Source organism: Poromitra crassiceps (assembly GCF_964638095.1).
Source record: "Poromitra crassiceps genome assembly, chromosome: 15".
In the NCBI taxonomy this organism is placed as follows: Eukaryota; Metazoa; Chordata; class Actinopteri; order Beryciformes; family Melamphaidae; genus Poromitra; species Poromitra crassiceps.
In genome coordinates, this window is record NC_139634.1 from 1,721,476 (window position 1) to 1,741,475 (window position 20,000).

The following is a 20,000-nucleotide window of genomic DNA, read 5'->3' on the forward strand; positions in this document are numbered from 1 at the left end:
GTCAATCAAAGCCACATGTGCGATATGGACAAAATCTAATTTAGACCAAATACCTCAATATTGATATTGCGACAATATTGTAGAGGCGACTATTGGTGCTTTCACAAAATATTGACACCATGACCAAGAGTCCAAGACTTCCTGTCCATATAGAGAGGCAACGTGACCGCCTACTTCCTGCTTCAGCACTGAACATCTCGGGTACGCGTGATTTCTATTCGCACATAGGTTACGCAACAACCACGCCCTGTGCCCGCCTACGCAGCAGTCAAGCGCCGGCATTGGCCAGGCGCCCATGCTCACGGTGAGACTGACAAGGTGAAGGCCACAACAGACTCGTCCGCCTCGTATAAAGCTTAATAACAACTGATTCACTTGGACTTGTCTATTCATAGTATTCCCATGATGTCACATGCATTTCCCACCAATATGGCACTTTACACTACACACAGCTCATTGGCTGTGTGTGTAATTAGATTGTAATCACCTGTTAATTGATTACAATCAGACCAAGATGTCTGTGTGGTGATGTCACAGAATACTATCAATAAACCACTGGTCTACTTGTTGCTGTGAGTTTTGTATTGTTGTGCTAACATTCTGGTATGATAAACATGGACCTGGAACCATTCTGCCTATGTTTGAATCTGGTTTTCTATTTTGACACTTATGAGCACTCAGTGCAGACTCAGACTCAGAGTAGTTAACTGTTTCTTTAACATTCTCTTAACATTATCTTCTTTTTATTTTAATCTGTATCTTGTTTTATTATATCTATCCTGGGCCCCATTTGTTCTCATTTTTTTTTAACTGTTTATTTGACTGTTTTATCTTTATCCAACTGTTTTATCTTTCTGTAAAGCGCTTTGAATGGCATCTTATGTTTGAATTGTGCTATATAAATAAAGTTTATTATTATTATTATTATTTAATGATTAATACATGTCAGTTCGTGAATATATTAGTTAATCATTAGATAGTTGCTGATTAGTCGGTCAATTCCTGAATAGAGTGGTTAATGATTAGTAAATGTGAAAATAATCATATTAATAATTGAAAACAAAATATTAGAAATATATATATATATACCCCCCCCCCCCCCCCCCCCCACCACCACATCAATTGGGTTAGGGTATGGTCGTGGTTAAGAAAACCCTAATCTTAACCACATCTATTTGACTTGCTGCATGTTCTGTGTGTTTGAGCTGGGCTGTAGTCCAGTGGTGAAAGACCATGCCTTCCAACCCAAAGGTTTGTGGTTTGAATCCCGGTACGGACACTAAAACCTTTTCAAGTCTTTCATTGGGAAAGCCATAACAAAACTGCCTAGAGATCCATTGTAAGTTACCTAGCTGATGGTCTAGGGGTTAAGGCAGTCACCTTAACAACCGCATTGTATGCGGAGAAGTGCAGGTTCGATTCCTGCAGGGGATTTGAAGTCGTCTCCCCACCCCTCCCCCCCATCCCCTCCCTTCTCTGCCATCTCCTGGGGTCCTTCCTTCACCCTGTTCTCCCCTCTGCCATCTCCTGGCTTCCTTCACCCTGCTCTTCCTCTGCCATCTCCTGGCTTCCTTCCTTCACCCTGCACCCCTCCCTCATCCCATCCCCCCACCCCTCTCCTCCCCCCTCCCTCTCCTCCCCCCTCCTCTGCCATCTCCCGGTCTCCTTCCTTCACTGTGTTCTCACTCAACCACTCTCACCATCTCTGCAGGGACTGTGCCCGCTCCCCTCTCTCCTCTGCGGGTCAGTCCCTGCAGAGATGGTAGAGTGGTTGAGTGCAAACAGGGTGAGAGGAAGGAAGCCGGGAGATACATAGATAGATGGCAGAGGAGGGCATTTTGTTGGAGGAAGGGAGACAGGAGGGAGTTAGAGAGGACAGTCTCGGGTACAGTGCTGAAGCAGGAAGTGACGTTCCACTTTGCCTCTCTATATATTCATGCTCTCTGCACCCAAACACCACAGCCAGTAATAAGCAGTGTGTTGTTAAACAGAGAAAACTTGATACATCGACTTCCAGACAGACAGAGAGCAGCGTGCTGCAGGATGTGGAGTGTAACATTTATTTTGACCGTTATAATCTCCACTCAAATCCAAAATTCACATCAAATCCACTGGCAAACTACCGTCTAATTATTCCTGGGATTTATGTAAGCATGATGATGTTATTGGGGATATGGGCGGCACCCCCCGCAGGGTGGAGGCTGAGCAGCCACTGTGCAGGGCGGCGCCCCCCGCAGGGTGGAGGCTGAGCAGCCACTGTGCAGCACGGCCAAGTTGTGCATTTTATTCTCTATTTTTCCCCACTCACTCTGCTCCTGCCCTCAGGTTGTCTTGCGCACCCCGTGTGGGGGGGACGTGCCCCACACTTTGAAAACCGCTGATCTAGACATTCTTCTTCACATCGACACAAACTGTGGATTCAAAGTGGGTCTAAAATAACAAAAGCTAGAGTTATGTGTGACCTTTCTAGATACTTTTTTTTTTTTTTTCAAATTCCCAAACTATTCAAGACTCGGAAATGATCAAATTCATTTTGAAAACTTTTCCAGACTTTCCAGACCTGTGTAGGAGCCCTGGTATTAGCCTGGGTAAACCCAGCCCCCACGTGACCTGCTCTCAGTGACTGAGAACCAGAGGTCTGAGAGCAGGTCACGTGGGGGCTGGGTTTATCCAGGCTACCCTGGTACAGACATATAACTACTTCTTAGCGAGGCTTGGTGTTGAGCGTATCCGTTGTCTCTGGATGGAGTGTGAAGTTCAGAGGAGAACGTTAGTATGAAATGAAAACCTGAGCCAGAGCCTGGACATGACACCGAGCGGCGGCCATGTTGGCTCGACCATGCTGCTGTTCAACTAGTAACTCTGGTATCAAAGGAACAGTTCACCCCCAAAATGAACCTTCTGTCATCATCTCCTCCCGCTCATGCCAGTGTAAACACAGGTGAAGTTAGCTCCTCCCCCTCATGCCAGTGTAAACGCAGGTGAAGTTAGCTCCTCCCCCTCATGCCAGTGTAAACACCAGTGTAGCCGTTAGAAAAACACGGTTCCGGTCAATGTGTCCGACATGATTTCATTTTCCCGGACAATTGGAATAAATTCTGGTCAAATATTAGATCTGTTTATTGAGCTTATAAATAATTGATAGCAGGTTATAGCCTATTCATAGCTTTCAAGGGGCGTTACGTGCTGCCGGGAACGCCCACCTGGCGGTCAAAAAAAAACTTGTTGATTCCGTTGCCTGCGAGTCGACTCACGCTGTTTGTTCAGCCAAAGTGCTGGATAGCCTACCTGTTGTGCTAAACCGACGAGGAGACACGCCTGGCTTGTGTTTTACAGAATCCCGTCGGAGAAAGAAAGGAGGAGGTTGTGGATTTGTGCGACGTGGTTCAGTCGCTGGGGAGGGCAAAAAAAATGCCTTTTTTTTCTACCATCAAAGTACACACGTCTTTGCTCTTTGCGGCCAACATTTCATCAAAGGTAAGCTCAAGTAACGTTAACGGGGTATTAATCATTATTGTAACGTTACTTGAGCTTACCTTTGATGAAATGCTGGCCGCAAAGAGCAAAGACGTGTGTACTTTGATGGTAGAAAAAAAATCAATTTTTTTTGCCCTCCCCAGCGACTGAACCACGTCTAATCGCACAAATCCACAACCTCCTCCTTTCTTTCTCCGACGGGATTCTGTAAAACACAAGCCAGGCGTGTCTCCTCGTCGGTTTAGTGCAACCGATAGCACAACAGGTAGGCTATCCAGCACTTTGGCTGAACAAACAGCGTGAGCCGACTCGCAGGCAACGGAATCAACAAGTTTTTTTTTGACCGCCAGGTGGGCGTTCCCGGCAGCACGTAACGCCCCTTGAAAGCTATGAATAAAGGAGGGTGACCTGTTCCTTTAAAGCCTTTTGTGTGCAACAGCAGTGCAATAAAACAATCTTCTAATCAGATGACATCACCCAGCAGCTAAACAATACAGTAGGATCACAAACCACAATACAGCGGCCGCTTAAAACAACAAAATGTGCTTCTTCTTAAAAAACAACGAAACAAAAAAAAACATACGAACACGGCTTCACCCGGCTTAAAGTAACTCAAGCAAACCTTGATGCGTCAGAGTCGAGATGAACAGTCCAGGTTCGTCCAGCAGGTGGATTGTTATTTCACTTTGGGATTAAGTTGCTGTGTTGTTGACCAAAGCTGGAGAGACACTGGCAACGTCTCGAGGCAACGCAGAGGGGCAACATGGCTTCCAGGATGGAGGCTGGGATGAGATGAGTGAGACATGAGGAGCAGAGCCAATGGAAACCAGTAGACACAGAGCCAGTGAAACCAGTAGACACAGAGCCAGTGAAACCAGTAGACACAGAGCCAGTGAAACCAGTAGACACAGAGCCAGTGAAACCAGTAGACACAGAGCCAGTGAAACCAGTAGACACAGAGCCAGTGGAAACCAGTAGACACAGAGCCAGTGGAAACCAGTAGACACAGAGCCAGTGAAACCAGTAGACACAGAGCCAGTGAAACCAGTAGACACAGAGCCAGTGAAACCAGTACACACAGAGCCAGTGGAAACCAGTAGACACAGAGCCAGTGAAACCAGTAGACACAGAGCCAGTGAAACCAGTAGACACAGAGCCAGTGAAACCAGTAGACACAGAGCCAGTGAAACCAGTAGACACAGAGCCAGTGAAACCAGTAGACACAGAGCCAGTGAAACCAGTAGACACAGAGCCAGTGAAACCAGTAGACACAGAGCCAGTGAAACCAGTAGACACAGAGCCAGTGAAACCAGTAGACACAGAGCCAGTGAAACCAGTAGACACAGAGCCAGTGAAACCAGTAGACACAAAGCCAGTGAAACCAGTAGACACAGAGCCAGTGGAAACCAGTAGACACAGAGCCAGTGAAACCAGTAGACACAGAGCCAGTGAAACCAGTAGACACAAAGCCAGTGAAACCAGTAGACACAGAGCCAGTGGAAACCAGTTGACACAGAGCCAGTGAAACCAGTGGAAAGCTGCCGGTCCACTTTGCCTCTGTGCATCAGGCGGACAGCGGGCCAGCACACAGGGCAGCTTCACCCGGACGCCATCATGGTCGATGACAGGTGGATTATGGGTAGTGTAGTGCTGACTTGCAGGTGTATCCCGGGGCAGGAGGAGCGCTCGTTTCGTGGCAGGAGACATCCAGCCGGGCCACACAGACCACTGCTTTAAGGCCCGGCCTTCATGAGCGCCAGGAGGGACGGTCCCACCGAGCCGGGACACCAGAACTCAGCACAGCTCTACGGCGAGGAGAAGCTCATCTGCTCCGCCTGGTTCATCTTCATGTGGTTGTCGAGGATCTGGAAGACCTCCTGGATGTTGGGAACGTATCCCGACTGAAGCTTCGACCAGATGGGAACATCTGAGGACAGGAACACCTGGAGGGTTAGGCTTCAACAGCAGAACAGCTATGCTATGCTACCCCCACCTGTCCCACCCAATATCTGTCACTTTAAAGGACTTTTTACTTTAGAATTTGAGATGTTTTTCTGTATTAAGGCTGCCACTAATGATTATTTTCATAATCGATTAATCTGTCCATTATTTTCTCGATTAGTTGTTTGGTCTAGAAAATGTCAGAAAATGGTAGCAAATGACGATCAGTGTTTCCCAAAGTCCAACATGACGCCCTCAAATGTCTTGTTTTGTCCACAACTCAAAGATAATATCAGTTTACTGTCATACAGGAGTCAAGAAACCAGAAAATATTCACATTTAAGAAGCTGGAATCAGAGAATTTAAACCTTTTCTCTTAAAATTGTACTCAAAACGATTAATCGATTATCAAAATAGTTGTCGATTAATTTTCTGTCGATCGACTAATCGATTAATCGTGGCAGCTCTATTCTGTATTGCTCCGTCTTCTACTATTGATGTGACCACTGTGCTGCTTACTTGCACCAAGACAAAATTCCTCGTTCGTAAACAAATTAATTACTGTGGCTATTAAAGTGTAATCTGATTACTTAAAGTGTAATCTGACTACTTATTAAAGTGGATCTTGAATATCCACCAAGTCACCTCTGTTCCCTACAGCTGATGGGAATAATGCTGAACTATTTCATATGCAACAGATCAGTCATTATTGACTATATATTACTTATATACAACATATCAGTCATTATTGATAACTATATACCGGTATTACTCATTGATAACTATGGCTGCCCCCTAATAGTCGACCATTTGACCATTCGTCAATGAGAAGAGTCTCAGTATGGCTGGGTGATATGGTTGAAATCACTATCATGATAATCATATTGCCTTCTTCTTCTGCACAATTCTCCATCGTTTGAACCTAGCTTATGTCCTGTCACTCATTGTACTAGCAAACACTGCAACAGGAAGTAAACTAGCTTATGTCCTGTCACTCATTGTACTAGCAAACACTGCAACAGGAAGTAAACTAGCTTATGTCCTGTCACTTATAGAGAGCCGCAGGGATGACGTATTTTTATAGGCAGAATGCGGAAGTCCCGAACTTCCTGGTTCTTCACTGTTTCTGTCTATGGGATTTTTGAATGGGTTTTTGCCGCGATGCTTCAAATACGGTCTCTGGGCAACGCAAGATTAATCAAACGCGAACCAGAGTTCCGTCGGATAATCTTCACACATGAGGACCACTTTCATGAGTTTTGAAGCGTAAATGCGAGCCCTAGAAGTAAAATGCTCGAGCTAAGCTAATCCAGAACTACACACTGTCGCATAGGCTTCCACGTCACGTCACCACTCAACCTGGACTGTTGTTGATGTGTGCACTGATTACCCCGGGCTGAACGGGGCTGAACCAGGTGAGGGAAAGAGAATTTCCGTGTTCGCCCTTTGAAGTGGTGACGTTATTGACGTATATATCCCCATCGAATCAAAAGTGTAGTCTCATTTAGCCGTTTGCTAGCTAGCCGTCCTTTTAACGGCACCTAAAAGCTTCAAAACTCATAAAAGTGGTCCTCGTGTGTGAAGATGATATTACTAAACACTGGTTCGCGTTTGATTAAGCCAGCGTTGCCCAGAGAGATTATTAGAATCTCTCTAATAATCGCCAAAAACCCATTCAAAACTCCCATAGGCGAAAACTGTGAAGAACCAGGGCTGTTAGCATCGATGATTTCCGGACTCGTTACTGCGGCTCTCTATTGTACTAGCAAACACTGCAACAGGAAGTTAACTAGCTTATGTCCTGTCACTTATTGTACTAGCAAACACTGCAACAGGAAGTTAACTAGCTTATGTACTAGAGCTGGGTATTGGTTCAAATTTCAAGAATCGATTTGATTCCGATTCACAAGGTTGTGAATCGATTAATTTCGATTCGATTCGATTCGATTCCGATTCGATCAATTTTCAATATTGATTTGGTTAGTGATACCAAAACGTGGTTTTTGAGCTGTACCCTGAATTACATGACTGTCCAGTTATGTAACACAGGGGTTTCCAACCAGCCAAGTAGATACATGGGGAAAAAAAGTTGCAGACCTGTTGTCAATTTTAATGGTTTTAGTTACACATATATTTACTCACCACGTGGTGACAAAGGGTAAATAACAGCCTTTTCATCTGTCAATAAAGACACTTTCACAATTATGCACAGTGATTTGATTTCAGCCTATATAATTTCTAAAAGTAGATATTAATAATGATCAAACATTTCCATTCATGTAGCCTACAGTATTTATGTTTTTGTTTCAACTACAAACATAATTAAACGTCAACTTGAAACTATGTTTCAACTACCACACACAGCACAATATTTTAGCCTGTTTAGTAAAAAAAAAAAAAAAAAAAAAAAAAAAATTTTAATAAAAAAAAAATCGATCTCTGGACATATGAATCGATAATCGAGGATTAAAATGAAAATCGATTAAAAATCGGAGAATCGATTTTTTGAACCCAGCCCTATTATGTACCCACTATGCTTCTGCTAGCTGGAACAAATTGCATGAAGACCTCAGATCTGCCCCAACCTTACTTACTTTTAAAAATAGACTAAAGACTTTTATGTTTACCGTCGCTTTTAACTGCTGACAGCTACTATGCAAACCCAATGAGTCCTCTATAAGTTTTAGCTCTTTCTGCAACTGCTGCGCCTGTTGCTTATTGCACTTTTTATACTCTTTTTTTTAAGTTTTGTTGTGATGCTTTTAAATGTCCATTTTATTTCTTCTTTTCGTTTATTTTCCTGTGTGCTTAATGAAGTTGCTTAATGCACTTTTTATACTCTCTTTTTTTAAGTTTTGTTGTGATGCTTTTAAATGTCCATTTTACTCTCTTCTTTTCTTTTCTTTTCCTGTCAACCATTTTATGTGAAGCACTTTGAATTGCCTCTGTGTATGAAATGTGCTATACAAATAAACTTGACTTGACTTGTTCCTGTCACTTATTGTACTAGCAAACACTGCAACAGGAAGTAAACGAGGGGCAATTTAGAATGTTGATGTTGTGGATTTGAAAACAGTCCATTGAAAACTATAGCCGACTGATGCAAGATGCCTGGGGCCAAATGTATAAAACTGTAAATTTCGATGTAGAAATCTGTGTACGCCCAAAAAAGCTCGAAATAAAACATTACATTATTGTTTTCTGCCACGACACGCGGGGACTCAGAAGACTGTGTACAATATGCATGTTGTGAGAGATGTGTACCAGGACGCACATTCTCATGGAGTGCAAAGTGATACAGCACTCTTCTGCTGTGTACACCTGGGGCCCTATTCATAAAGCTTCCTAGTACTAAGAGTTGCTCTTAGTGACGAAATTCTAAGAAATTTCTTAGAATTATGACGTTTTCTAAGAATTTCCCCTTAAAGTTAGGACTAGATCCTGGTAAAGATAAAAGTTACTCACAAAACATCTTAGCCCTTAAGAGAGCTCCTAAGGTGAAAAACATTTAAGAGGCTTGAGAGTTTCTTTAGCAGAGGAGAAAATGGCGGAAAGACAGAGAGGTAGGATAAATATTCTCCAAACTCTGAATTGTGCTAACAGTAAGCATTGCTCCTCCGTCCAGTTAGGTTTTCTTGTTCTGCGTGTTTCCATTGCAATCAAGGAAATTGATGACAGCCGAGTCAATTTCCCCTGAAATTACCAGCATGGCAAATAAACATATAAATAAATCTATTAACTGTCAGCATGTGAATACTGCACAAGTCTGTGTGTTCAAACATTTTGTAGCTACTTTTAAAGTCTGGCTTACTGTATTTAATTAATTAATTTTATTTTTTATTCATTACTTTATTTGAGTTGTTCATTACATAAAATAATATTCATAATTTCACCATGTCTTACAGACTCAATTCTATGAACGGTTTATTTCACTGTCCATTCTATCACTGAGTGTGTTTTTCTTTTTTTCTTTGTTGATCAACCAATCACAGCTTCTAAAATAATGAGTCATACCTAGCAATGCGGTCAACCACACCTCCTCACTAAGATCAAAGTTTCTGTCATTTCATTCCTCAGAGTTGCTCTGAGAACTTTCCTAAATCACTCCTAAGCTAAGTAGGGCTGTCACGATTCCTCGAGTACCTCGAATAACTCGAATAATTAAAATGATCGAGGCCAAAATGATTCGCCTCGACACGGCATTTAGAGAGTAGAGACTGTGTGTTTCTCACGGACGCTTACTGGTGTGGCACAGCGCTCTTCCGGTGTAAACACGTGAGAACACATGATCGCAGACAGACCAGAGAGCAGAGCTATAGCGAGCGGACCCCGCAAAATGGAACGAGGCGGCGCAGAAAGCAGACAGGAGGAGCCGGGAAGGGAAGAACCAGGGCCGACAAAGCGACCGAAACTGTCTAAGTGTGGGACCATTTCACGCTGAAAAAGGACACAAACTCAGTGGTGTGCAAGACGATACTTGCATATCACAACAGTACCTCGTCAATGCTTCAGCACCTGAACCGTAAACATCCAGTCTACGCATCCACCAGCGCATCTACGTCGAGCGGAGCAAGGTAACGTAACGTTAACTATACACAACGCTAATGTAAATGTGTGCTAATGATTGCTACTTGATATTACGACTAGTAGTACCGTAAATTCCGGACTATAAGCCGCGGCTTTTTTCCCGTTTTTTGGCCTTTTTTGCCCCCTGCGGCTTATATAACGGTGCGGCTTATCTATGGATTTTTCCAGCAAACGGCCACTCGGGAACCTCCAAAATCTATGGATGTTGGTATGAGGCAGAACGAGAGCAAGACAGACATTATGAGAGCGAGACCCTGATTGGATGATGTTGCAAAAAATGTGCCTCGCGACCTGATTGGAGCACTGTGCCACTACTCTCTCTCAGCCACTACGGTAAAACACCCTCCCTCCTCCCTCGCTCCGGGGGGAAAAAGGCAGCGATTGAGCCTGAAAGACAGTCTGAATGAAATTGAATGTAACATTCCCAATTCTATGTATTACATTCTAAAAAACTAACAGCAACATTTTGGAAGGCTAAGCCACACAACTAGCTCGTTGTAATCTAACATCATGCTTCAAAAGATGGAGAACTGGCTGTGTTACGACGATGGCGGCGATTGAGCCTGAAAGCCATGTCTGAGACAGTAGCGAGACAGGAACAACAACAGCAGCAGCAGCAAAGGATCATGCACAAACCCGAGACGAAAGGGACTGTCCGTCAGGGCGCGGACGACTGTGTCAGCAACTCCCTCCCGACTACCAGGAGAAAATTACAAACTTCGGCGAATTCACACAAAGAAAGATCAAGGAATATTCCATCGGACCGGAGCAGATCATAAATATGGATGAAGTGCCTTTGACGTTCGACCTGCCTCTCACTAGGACTGTTAACAAGAAAGGTGAATCGTCCATCACGTTGAGAACCACAGGTCACGAGAGAACGAATTTCACTTGTGTTCTTGGCTGGAGTAAAGCTCCCACCGATGGTGATTTTTAAGCATCTCACAATGTGTGATTTTGTCTGGGGATTAGTGACCTGACTTTTGTTTTGTTGAAATGTTAATAAATGGGAGCTTCCCCAAACAGCCATCTCTTTCCCGACAATCCCCTCTGTGCACGAAGCCTTACATATGGTAATTAAACATCAAAACACCCGCGGCTTATAGACCGGTGCGGCTTATATAAGAAAAAAATAGTCACCTTTGAAGGTGCGGCTTATAGACCGGTGCGCCTTATAGTCCGGAATTTACGGTAGTTGTGCTGCTGGCTTGCCACGTTGCCAATATGACTATTAGTAACTGCATTCACGCTGCATTTTTGTGATGTGGCTTGCCATTTTCTGTGAGAAATACAAAGCTCAACCTAACGTTAACGTTAGCGGCTAATTTAACAGCGTTGTGTGTGTGTGTGTGTGATCACACTAGCCTGTTGGTGTGTGAGAGAGAAAGAGAGAGTGAGTGTGTGTGAGAGAGAAAGAGTGTGTGTGTGGAGAATGTACATTTACACACCCTAGACCGGTCGACTCTTCTCATGATGATTGCAAACAACTATTTAATTGGTGCATTTTAGGCTCCAATTATTACACCACCTGACCTGTTATCTTGCTATTCTGATATTTGTGTCAATAATAGGCAACAGGTCTAGGGTGTGTAAATGCGCATTCTCCAGTTTTGTTATGAACTTACCTAATAAATATCAATATTAATTATTATTTCACCTCTTTTTCAGCGGATCACAGCGTACTATGGACAGCTTTGTAAGGACGGGTGAAAAAGATGAATGGTGCCACTGCCAGTTCTATGCAATTTAAAAATAAAAATTGTTTTTTCTAAGAAAGAAACTAATGTAGTTGTTTATTTGAAGAGATTTATCTTATTTTTTGGTGTATATTTACGATAAGCCTTTGAAAACACAAAAAAGGGTTCTTATCCGATTAATCGATGGATTATTCGGTAGAATACTCGATTACTAAAATAATCGATAGTTGCAGCACTAAAGCTAAGACTCCTGGCTAGAAGTTTTTAGGCTAAGTTAGGAGCTCTCTGAGAGGATTCTCAGAATGTTTGTGCATACGGCCCCTGGTTTCTACATGTTTGACAGAGGTACTGCTTTATAGCCAGAGAGACACACAGGGATCACAGTGCCCCCTGCTGTTTGACAGAAGCACTGCTTTATAGCCAGAGAGACACACAGGATCACAGTGCCCCCTGCTGTTTGACAGAGGTACTGCTTTATAGCCAGAGAGACACACAGGGATCACAGTGCCCCCTGCTGTTTGACAGAAGCACTGCTTTATAGCCAGAGAGACACACAGGATCACAGTGCCCCCTGCTGTTTGACAGAAGTACTGCTTTATAGCCAGAGAGACACACAGGATCACAGTGCCCCCTGCTGTTTGACAGAAGCACTGCTTTATAGCCAGAGAGACACACAGGATCACAGTGGACTCACCGTTCAGTGTGATCTCAAACGCCCCGGTGGACAGGAAGTGGGTCTCCAGCATGTTACTGAGGAAGAACGCCATCAAGCACGAGAAGATCTGACACACACACACACACACACACACACACACACACACACACACACACACACACACACACACACACACACAGCAGTGGAGAGAGGACACGTTCAAGTGAGAATACAGTAGTAGGGCTGTCACTTTTTCCAAGTTCCAACAAACTTCGTTTGATTTGTTCGATTATATTTGACGCGCAGACGACAGATTAATTGATCATTTATGAAGTCGCTGCTATATCATTTAGAACAGAAGGACAGCTGAGCTCTGCATGAAAAGTTGAAGAGGGCTGAACTTTTGTTGAGTCTATACATTTGGCAATGTGGACAATGTTTGTTTGTTAGAATCTTGTGTCCGGGAAGTGATGTCTCTCACAAACACACGGAGGCATTGTGACATCACTGATGATGTCATCAGTGATGTCATAAGACCGATGATGTCATTAGTGATGTCATAAGGGGGCACACACACACACACACACACACACACACACATGTAAACTCAAGGGGAATAACATTTTGTGATCGGGAGAGACCTATAGAACATTTCACTCGGACCAAACTTAAAAAAAACTACATTGAAAAAATATTTTCTTTAAATTGGCAATTTTGGTACGTTTTGGTCTGAGTGAAATGTTATGTGGTCTCCTGTTTCTAAATATATCTGAACCGTTTGGTTTGAACAAGTAAACCTATTTTTATAAGCATTTTACGAAATGTCTATGGGAAAATAAATGACGGATGAAAATCTCTGGTATAGTGCTGAAGCAGGAAGTAGGCGGCCACTTTGCCTCTCTATAAAGCAGGCCCGCTTGGTAATTTCGGGGGATGGTTGAAAAGATAACAAGCCTTTTTTTACCCACTATAGCAGAGGAAGAGTAAGATGAGCCAGACTACTGCAACACTGATGTTGGTGCACCCCAGGAGGATGTGCAGCCTCTGGCTCTGTCTGGCTGAAGCTGCGTTGGTAGTGGTACCTTGTTGTCCTGGCTCCAGGTCCAGGCGCGCGGCGTGGCCACGCCCAGCAGGGGGAAGGGGTTCTGCCCGCTGACGATCAGCGTGATGGCCAGCAGCTTGAAGTAGGAGAAGAAGTTCCCGATGTACCTGAGAGGAGGAGGAGGGGAGAACACGGCTGACAGAGCAGCTCACTGCACACTGAGGATTTATCAACCTCAGAGCTCCACTAGCCTGGTTAAAACCATCATGATCACACAACCTTACTTCCTGTTTCGCTCGACCTATCAGTCTGGACTTCCTGCTACTTACAGCGATTTCAGACTGTCAGTCCAGACTGACCCGTGGAACGAAACACAACGTGAGTTGTTGTGAGGTCATGTGATCAGGATGGCTACCAGGCTAGCGCTCCACAGCCAACACCTGAGCTCACCTGTTCAGGGTGTGTGTGTGTGTGTGTGTGTGTGTGTGTGTGTGTGGGGGGGGGTTAGTTCTCACCTGTTCAGGGTGTGTGTGTGTGTGTGTGTGTGGTGTGGGGGGGGGGGTAGTTCTCACCTGTTCAGGGGGGTGGGGGGGTAGTTCTCTCCCTCGATGCGGATGTCCGGGTACAGCTGGCTGATAGAGCGAGAGTACTCCTGGAACACCTTACTGTACCCTCAGGAGATACTGCAACACACAAGATCATATCAACAGTCATTCACATCCTTTTCCTATTGATATTCTCTGCCAGTGGTTTTCAACATGGAGTCTGAGAACCACCAGAGGTCCTTGAGACAGGTCTCTCTCTCTCTCACTCACTCTCAGTCGTGAGGGGTTTATAAAATGGTGAGGAAACATCGCTGTGACTTAATCAGATTAGTTAGCTAGCAGTTAGCTACCGAGGCACCTGCTTCCCTCGCAGCTTACACAACATCGTGCTAAAGCTAAGCTAACAAAGCTAAGCTAAGGGTTATGTTAGCTGCCTCTATGTAGTAAAACGCTCAACATACACAGAACAGCGTGTGTGTTGTCTCACCAGTACTGGAACCTGAGCACGGGCCCGGTGTAGAGGGCGTGCTTGGCCGGCCTACCGGGCTCGGGCTCGGGCGGGCTGTGTGGGAGAGCCCCGGGGCTCCCCGCGGCCTCCGGGCCGGGACCGGGACCGGGGCCGGGCTGCGGGCTCGACCTGCCCGCGTCATACACGTCTCTGACGGTCAGCACGGTGAACAGCAGCACGGCGCCCAGGAGGCCCGCATGGCTGTACTCCGCCATCTCTCCTCCTCCTCACACACACACACACACACACCGGCTGTCAGTGTCAGTGTCACTGGACCGCTGTCAAGATGGACACACTAACTAACGCACAAGACTTCCGGTCACTGCCTTCAAAATAAATACAAAACGTTGTTAAGGATCCCACTGCTTTTCTTGTTACCCTAACCTGAACCAATCATCAGTCCCCATGCCTAAGCCCAACCCAATCAGAGGCAGAGTAGTGCGGGTCTTAACAAGAACAGCAGTGGGATAATGATAAATGGAACTTAAATACACTTTACACAACATACTAAACACTGGGGAAGCGGGGGAGTCTCAAGTTGAATAACGGGCCTTCATCTGTGAGTCTGCTGTCCAGCTGGTCTTAACTCCACTTTTAGAGAAGTTCCATGATGTTTATTATGTGTTGTCTTTGTCTTATAGAGATCATAGAGGGCTAAGAGTCTAGTTCTGGAGGGTTTCTTACATTTTCCAAAGGATCATCACATGGAGGGAGACAATCTTCAGGCACTCTTGTGGAGCAGGAACAAATAATACTTGAATTTGGAGTTAAAGCCTTTATTCTGTCATATACATGTAGGTGACAATGACAATAATAATACTGTAATAAAAAGAAAAGAAAAATGACCGGTTTCATCCATTTAGGTCTCCATACAAGACTGGGAATGATCACCAAGCAGACACTATGAAATTGCCTCTCAAATGGATAAACATGGATCACAATGAGAAGCAAACTAAACAAATTAATGAACTGCATTTCAAGTCAACAATAGCATAACATCAGAATAACTTGACTTTATTTGTTTATTTGGACGGGACAATGCAAAATTAATGAACACATTGGACATGAAGCAGATACAGTCACCTGAAACATGGTAAAAGTGTAAAAAGTGGTGGATGTAGCACGAGGCTAGTTTCCATCCGCAGTCCCCAAACATAAAAACAAAGAAATATAAAACAGAGTAAGAACTACATTTTTATAATATTTTTTTATTTTTATTTTACCTTTATTTATACAGGGAAAGGCCCTTGAGAGCGAACTCTCATTTACAAGAGCGCCCTGTTACAAAGAACACATAGGCCTACAGAAATGTAGCCTACAGACAGAGATGATAAAACAGTTTAGATAAAACAAGTGCACTCTTCACATACAGTGCTTTCGAGGAGTACTTTAAATGATTCCAGGGAGATCAGTTGCTCCAATTTTAAAGTGTCCTGGAGCCGATTCCATCCATCTGGTGCATAAAAAGAAAATGCAGTCTTACCTTGCTCAGATCTCACTCGCAGGACTGACAGTCTAATATGAGATCGTGAGCGTGTCTGATAATTTGTATTAACATGGTTTAGAAGTGAACACAAATACAAAGGAAGCTGTCCAATCAGAGCCTTGTAAATAAACAAGAGACAGTGTTGCTTTCTTCTAGATGACAGGGAGGGCCAGTTCACCTTATCATACAAAATACAATGATGCGTTAAATAACCGTCACCTGTTATAAAGCGCAGAGCGCTGTGGTACACAGCATCAAGGGATTTCAAGATGGTAGGTGGGGCATGCATATACACAACATCCCCATAATCCAGGACAGACAATAATAGAGACTGTACAATGGCTCCTCTGGTACAAAGAGAAAAACAAGATCTGTTTCTGTATAGAAAACCAATTTTCCTCCTCAATTTTTTCGTTAAATGGTCAATGTGAACGCGAAAGTTAAGTTTCGCATCCAACCAAATACCAAGATATTTATATGAAGAAACACAATCAATTGGCTCGTTCTGCACTGTGCGGATACTCCGATTGTCATTGATAGTAGAGGTTCTAGAGAACATCAGCCATTTTGTTTCCTTGGCATTTAAGACCAATTTCATGTCAGACAGGGCCTGCTGAAGACGGTCAAAGGCAGTCTGAAGCCTTGTGACTGCCTGTGCAGGTGTCGCTCCAGTACAATACAAAACTGTGTCGTCAGCATAAAAATGGACGTTACAGTGCTCAGAAGGAAAGAAAATATTATTAATATAAAGAGTGAATAATGTGGGACCATAAATTGATCCTTGGGAGACCCCCTTACCTATACACAAAGACCCAGATCGTGTGTCATCAACACTAACTGTTTGTCTCCTCCCAGACAGGTAACTTGAAAACCACCTGACTGAGAGGTTGTCCAGCCCGATGGAGGACAGTTTTTTCAGTAAAATGTTGTGATCTACTGCAGTGGTTCTCAAATGGGGGTCCCCGGACCCCCAGGGGTCCGTGGCACTTTGCCAGGGGGTCCGCGAAAAGTTTTCAGGTAAAATCTTTTCTCTTTTTATTTAATAAAAATAAAAAATGCTCCATGTTACTTATTCCTTCTCAAACTACTTCCTACATGGCGCTAGTCTATCAAAATATCTTGGCTGTCATTGATTGTGTTGCATAGTGGTTTTCTGTACTGTTGACAAATTGTGATATTGTAAGTCGCTTTGGACAAAACAAAAGCATCTGCTAAATGACGTAATGTAATGTAATAAAAAAAGATATATTTTTTTTTGCAAAATCTTCATAGTTCAACGAAAATAGTTTCTGCTTTAAATCTAAAATGGTTCATGGATTACATTCTAATAACAAACCTATCAAATTAAAAGTCAAGCACGTTACCGTGGAAACAATTAAGCTTAGCCCAAAATCACAAATCAGAATGAGGGGGTCCCCGGTATATTTTCTATCTTGTAAGGGGTCCTTGGCTGAAAAAGATTTGAGAACCTCTGATCTACTGTATCAAATGCCTTTGAGAGGTCTATGAAAAGAGCCGCACAGTGCTGACGCTCATCAAGGCTTTTCAGTATATTGTTTACAACAAGGGATGTGGTGGTAACAGTACTGTGCCTCGGTCTGAACCCTGATTGGTGTGATTGAAGGATATTCTATGTGTCTAAAAATAAACGGAGTTGCTCATTTGCTAAAATTTCAAGGACTTTGGCCAGGCAGCACAGCTTGGAGATAGGCCGGTAATTGTTTAGATCACATACATAAGTAATAGAATACACTCAAAAGTAGCCTATAACAGAATACAACAACAACAGTGTGTAGGATACATCCATCATAGCAACATTATACATTTCAAGAAATCAACAGGTCACATCTAAAATAACATTGAATAGAAAAGGCCTCTAATCTCATTTAGACCATTTAAAATCATTTAGAATTCCCAACTTTTGACCACGTGCGCATGGTCAAGAGAAGGCGTTTTGGGGTGAGTCAGGCATTCATTCATTCAGTCAGGAATGGATAACGGTGATGATGTCATCAGTGATGTCATCCAGCTATGTAAATAAATGTACCCGTGCCATGTCGGGGCGGCTTTAGCTCAGGAGGTAGAGCGGGTCGGCCAATGACGCAAGGGTTGGTGGTTCAATCCACGCTCCCTCCCAGCTGCTGTCGTTGTGTCCTTGGGCAAGACACTTAACCCTCCTTGCCTCGTATGATTGGTATGAATGTAGACATGAATGATGGTGGTCGGAGGGGGCGTTGAGCGCCGATGTGTGGTTGCCACGCATCACCGGTATGAATGGTGTGAACGAATAATGATTCTGTGAAGCGCTTTGAGCACTTGGAAAGGCGCTATATAAATCCAATCATTATTATTATTATTATTATTATTATGTCCATTTTAACTTGTTCATAGCTTTTTCTCTCTGTATGTGACTTTGAGAGCAAAGCAAACCAGAGTCATATCCCTTGTATGTGTACATATGGCCAATAAAGGAGATTGTGATTCTAACCTGCTGTTCACTTCAACTTTAGCCTATAAGTGATATTTTAGAACATGAGCTTATCTGTTCTGACCATAGACTGTATAAATATATGGACGTAGCTTTGTGATGTCACACATTGGTTTTTGGAGTCGTGCTTTGAAGTCTCTAGGTTGGCATTTTCACTGTCGCCATCTTGGTTATTTGGAGCCAGAAGTGAGGTGAATTTAGATGAGAAGAGCTGCAGCGCCTCCTGCTATTGGTCTGTGATCGACAAGCTGCACGATCACTGGACAGACGACCTGTCAATCACGCCCCAAAACATAGTCTGCTTTATCATCTATTTGACTCTAAATGGGACCATAATTGACTAAATGAACAGTGAGTGATTGAGACCATCAACTCATTAGGAAGTGTTTACTGAGGTCATCAATCAAGTGGGAAGTAGGGTCGCTCATTTTCCAATTCACTTCCATACAACACACTTCTTTTGCAGCCAGTGAAATCACCCCCTGCAGGCCATTCGAAATAATCCAGGTTTAAGTTACTTTCAAATTGGTTTCACAAACGGAGCTAGGAGCTAGCCCACTGGTTCTGACATTCAGTGTAAGCATTAGTAAACTGGCAGTAAAAACCCATAGTTTTGGTCTTGGTTGAGCTTGTGTGTAAAAGTATGTTAGACTCCCACAGGTGTGTGTGAACATGAGGTCAGACTCTGCTTATGGGAGCTCAGCCCCCATTGGCCCCCACATAACTCCACCCTCCTCATGGGAGCTCAGCCCCCATTGGCCCCCACATAACTCCACCCTCCTTATGGGAGCTCAGCCCCCATTGGCCCCCACATAACTCCACCCTCCTCATGGGAGCTCAGCCGCCATTGGCCCCCACAAAACTCCACCCTCCTTATGGGAGCTCAGCCCCCATTGGCCCCCACATAACTCCACCCTCCTTATGGGAGCTCAGCCCCCATTGGCCCCCACATAACTCCACCCTCCTTATGGTAACTCAGCCCCCATTGGCCCCCACATAACTCCACCCTCCTTATGGGAGCTCAGCCCCCATTGGCCCCCACATAACTCCACCCTCCTTATGGGAGCTCAGCCCCCATTGGCCCCCACATAACTCCACCCTCCTCATGGGAGCTCAGCCCTCATTGGCGCGTGATTTCGAATCGCACATAGGATACGCAAAAACCACGCCCTGTGCCCGCCTACGGAGCAGTCAAGCGCCGGGATTGGCCAGGTGCTCATGCTCATGTTGGGCTCTCTGTATACGGCTCTGAGGGACACCATTCCTGTGAGAAGCAACAACACCAAGCGAGGCTGCAGCGAGGATATTGAAAGACAAAATTCTACATCGCACCAAAGCATACAATGTATTTTGATGTTATTTGACTTTCTGACCACCTCAGTGCATATTATGAGGCCAGAATAACAGATGCTGCTGGCCATTGGGAAGGCTAACCCTTTACTTTTGGTTTTATTTATTGTGTATGATTCAACTTTTTATCTATGATTTTATATTATTGCATGTTTTTGTAGATTGTTGGGACTTCACTGGCCTGGAACAAACGGCTGGCCTGGGGGGGGGGAGCTAGGCCTATG

At 44.1% G+C, this 20,000-nt stretch overlaps 2 protein-coding genes and 1 long non-coding RNA gene across 5 annotated transcripts in view; 1 reads left to right on the forward strand and 2 right to left on the reverse strand.

Moving 5' to 3' along the window:
- The first annotated feature begins 1,783 nt into the window (after positions 1–1,783).
- Positions 1,784–2,527, forward strand: LOC310790420. Its single transcript, XR_014553379.1, has 2 exons — positions 1,784–2,194; positions 2,238–2,527. It is a non-coding gene; the product is annotated as an uncharacterized lncRNA (long non-coding RNA).
- A 2,547-nt stretch (positions 2,528–5,074) lies between these two features.
- On the reverse strand, positions 5,075–14,680 carry selenot2 (selenoprotein T, 2). Its single transcript, XM_083652108.1, has 5 exons — positions 14,432–14,680; positions 13,972–14,082; positions 13,440–13,566; positions 12,397–12,484; positions 5,075–5,404 (listed from the first exon to the last, which is right to left on the reverse strand). Exons 1-5 carry the CDS (start codon positions 14,665–14,667, stop codon positions 5,283–5,285), a joined length of 684 nt encoding a protein of 227 aa, XP_083508234.1. The 5' UTR covers positions 14,668–14,680; the 3' UTR covers positions 5,075–5,282.
- A 4,882-nt stretch (positions 14,681–19,562) lies between these two features.
- Positions 19,563–20,000, reverse strand: part of LOC310790414 (NACHT, LRR and PYD domains-containing protein 12-like) — a 75,159-nt gene continuing 74,721 nt past the window's right edge. For all 3 annotated transcript variants that reach the window (XM_083652101.1, XM_083652100.1, XM_083652099.1), the window contains one exon: positions 19,563–20,000. This exon is cut by the window's right edge and continues 638 nt beyond it. The gene's annotated coding sequence lies outside the window, so the exon portion shown is untranslated.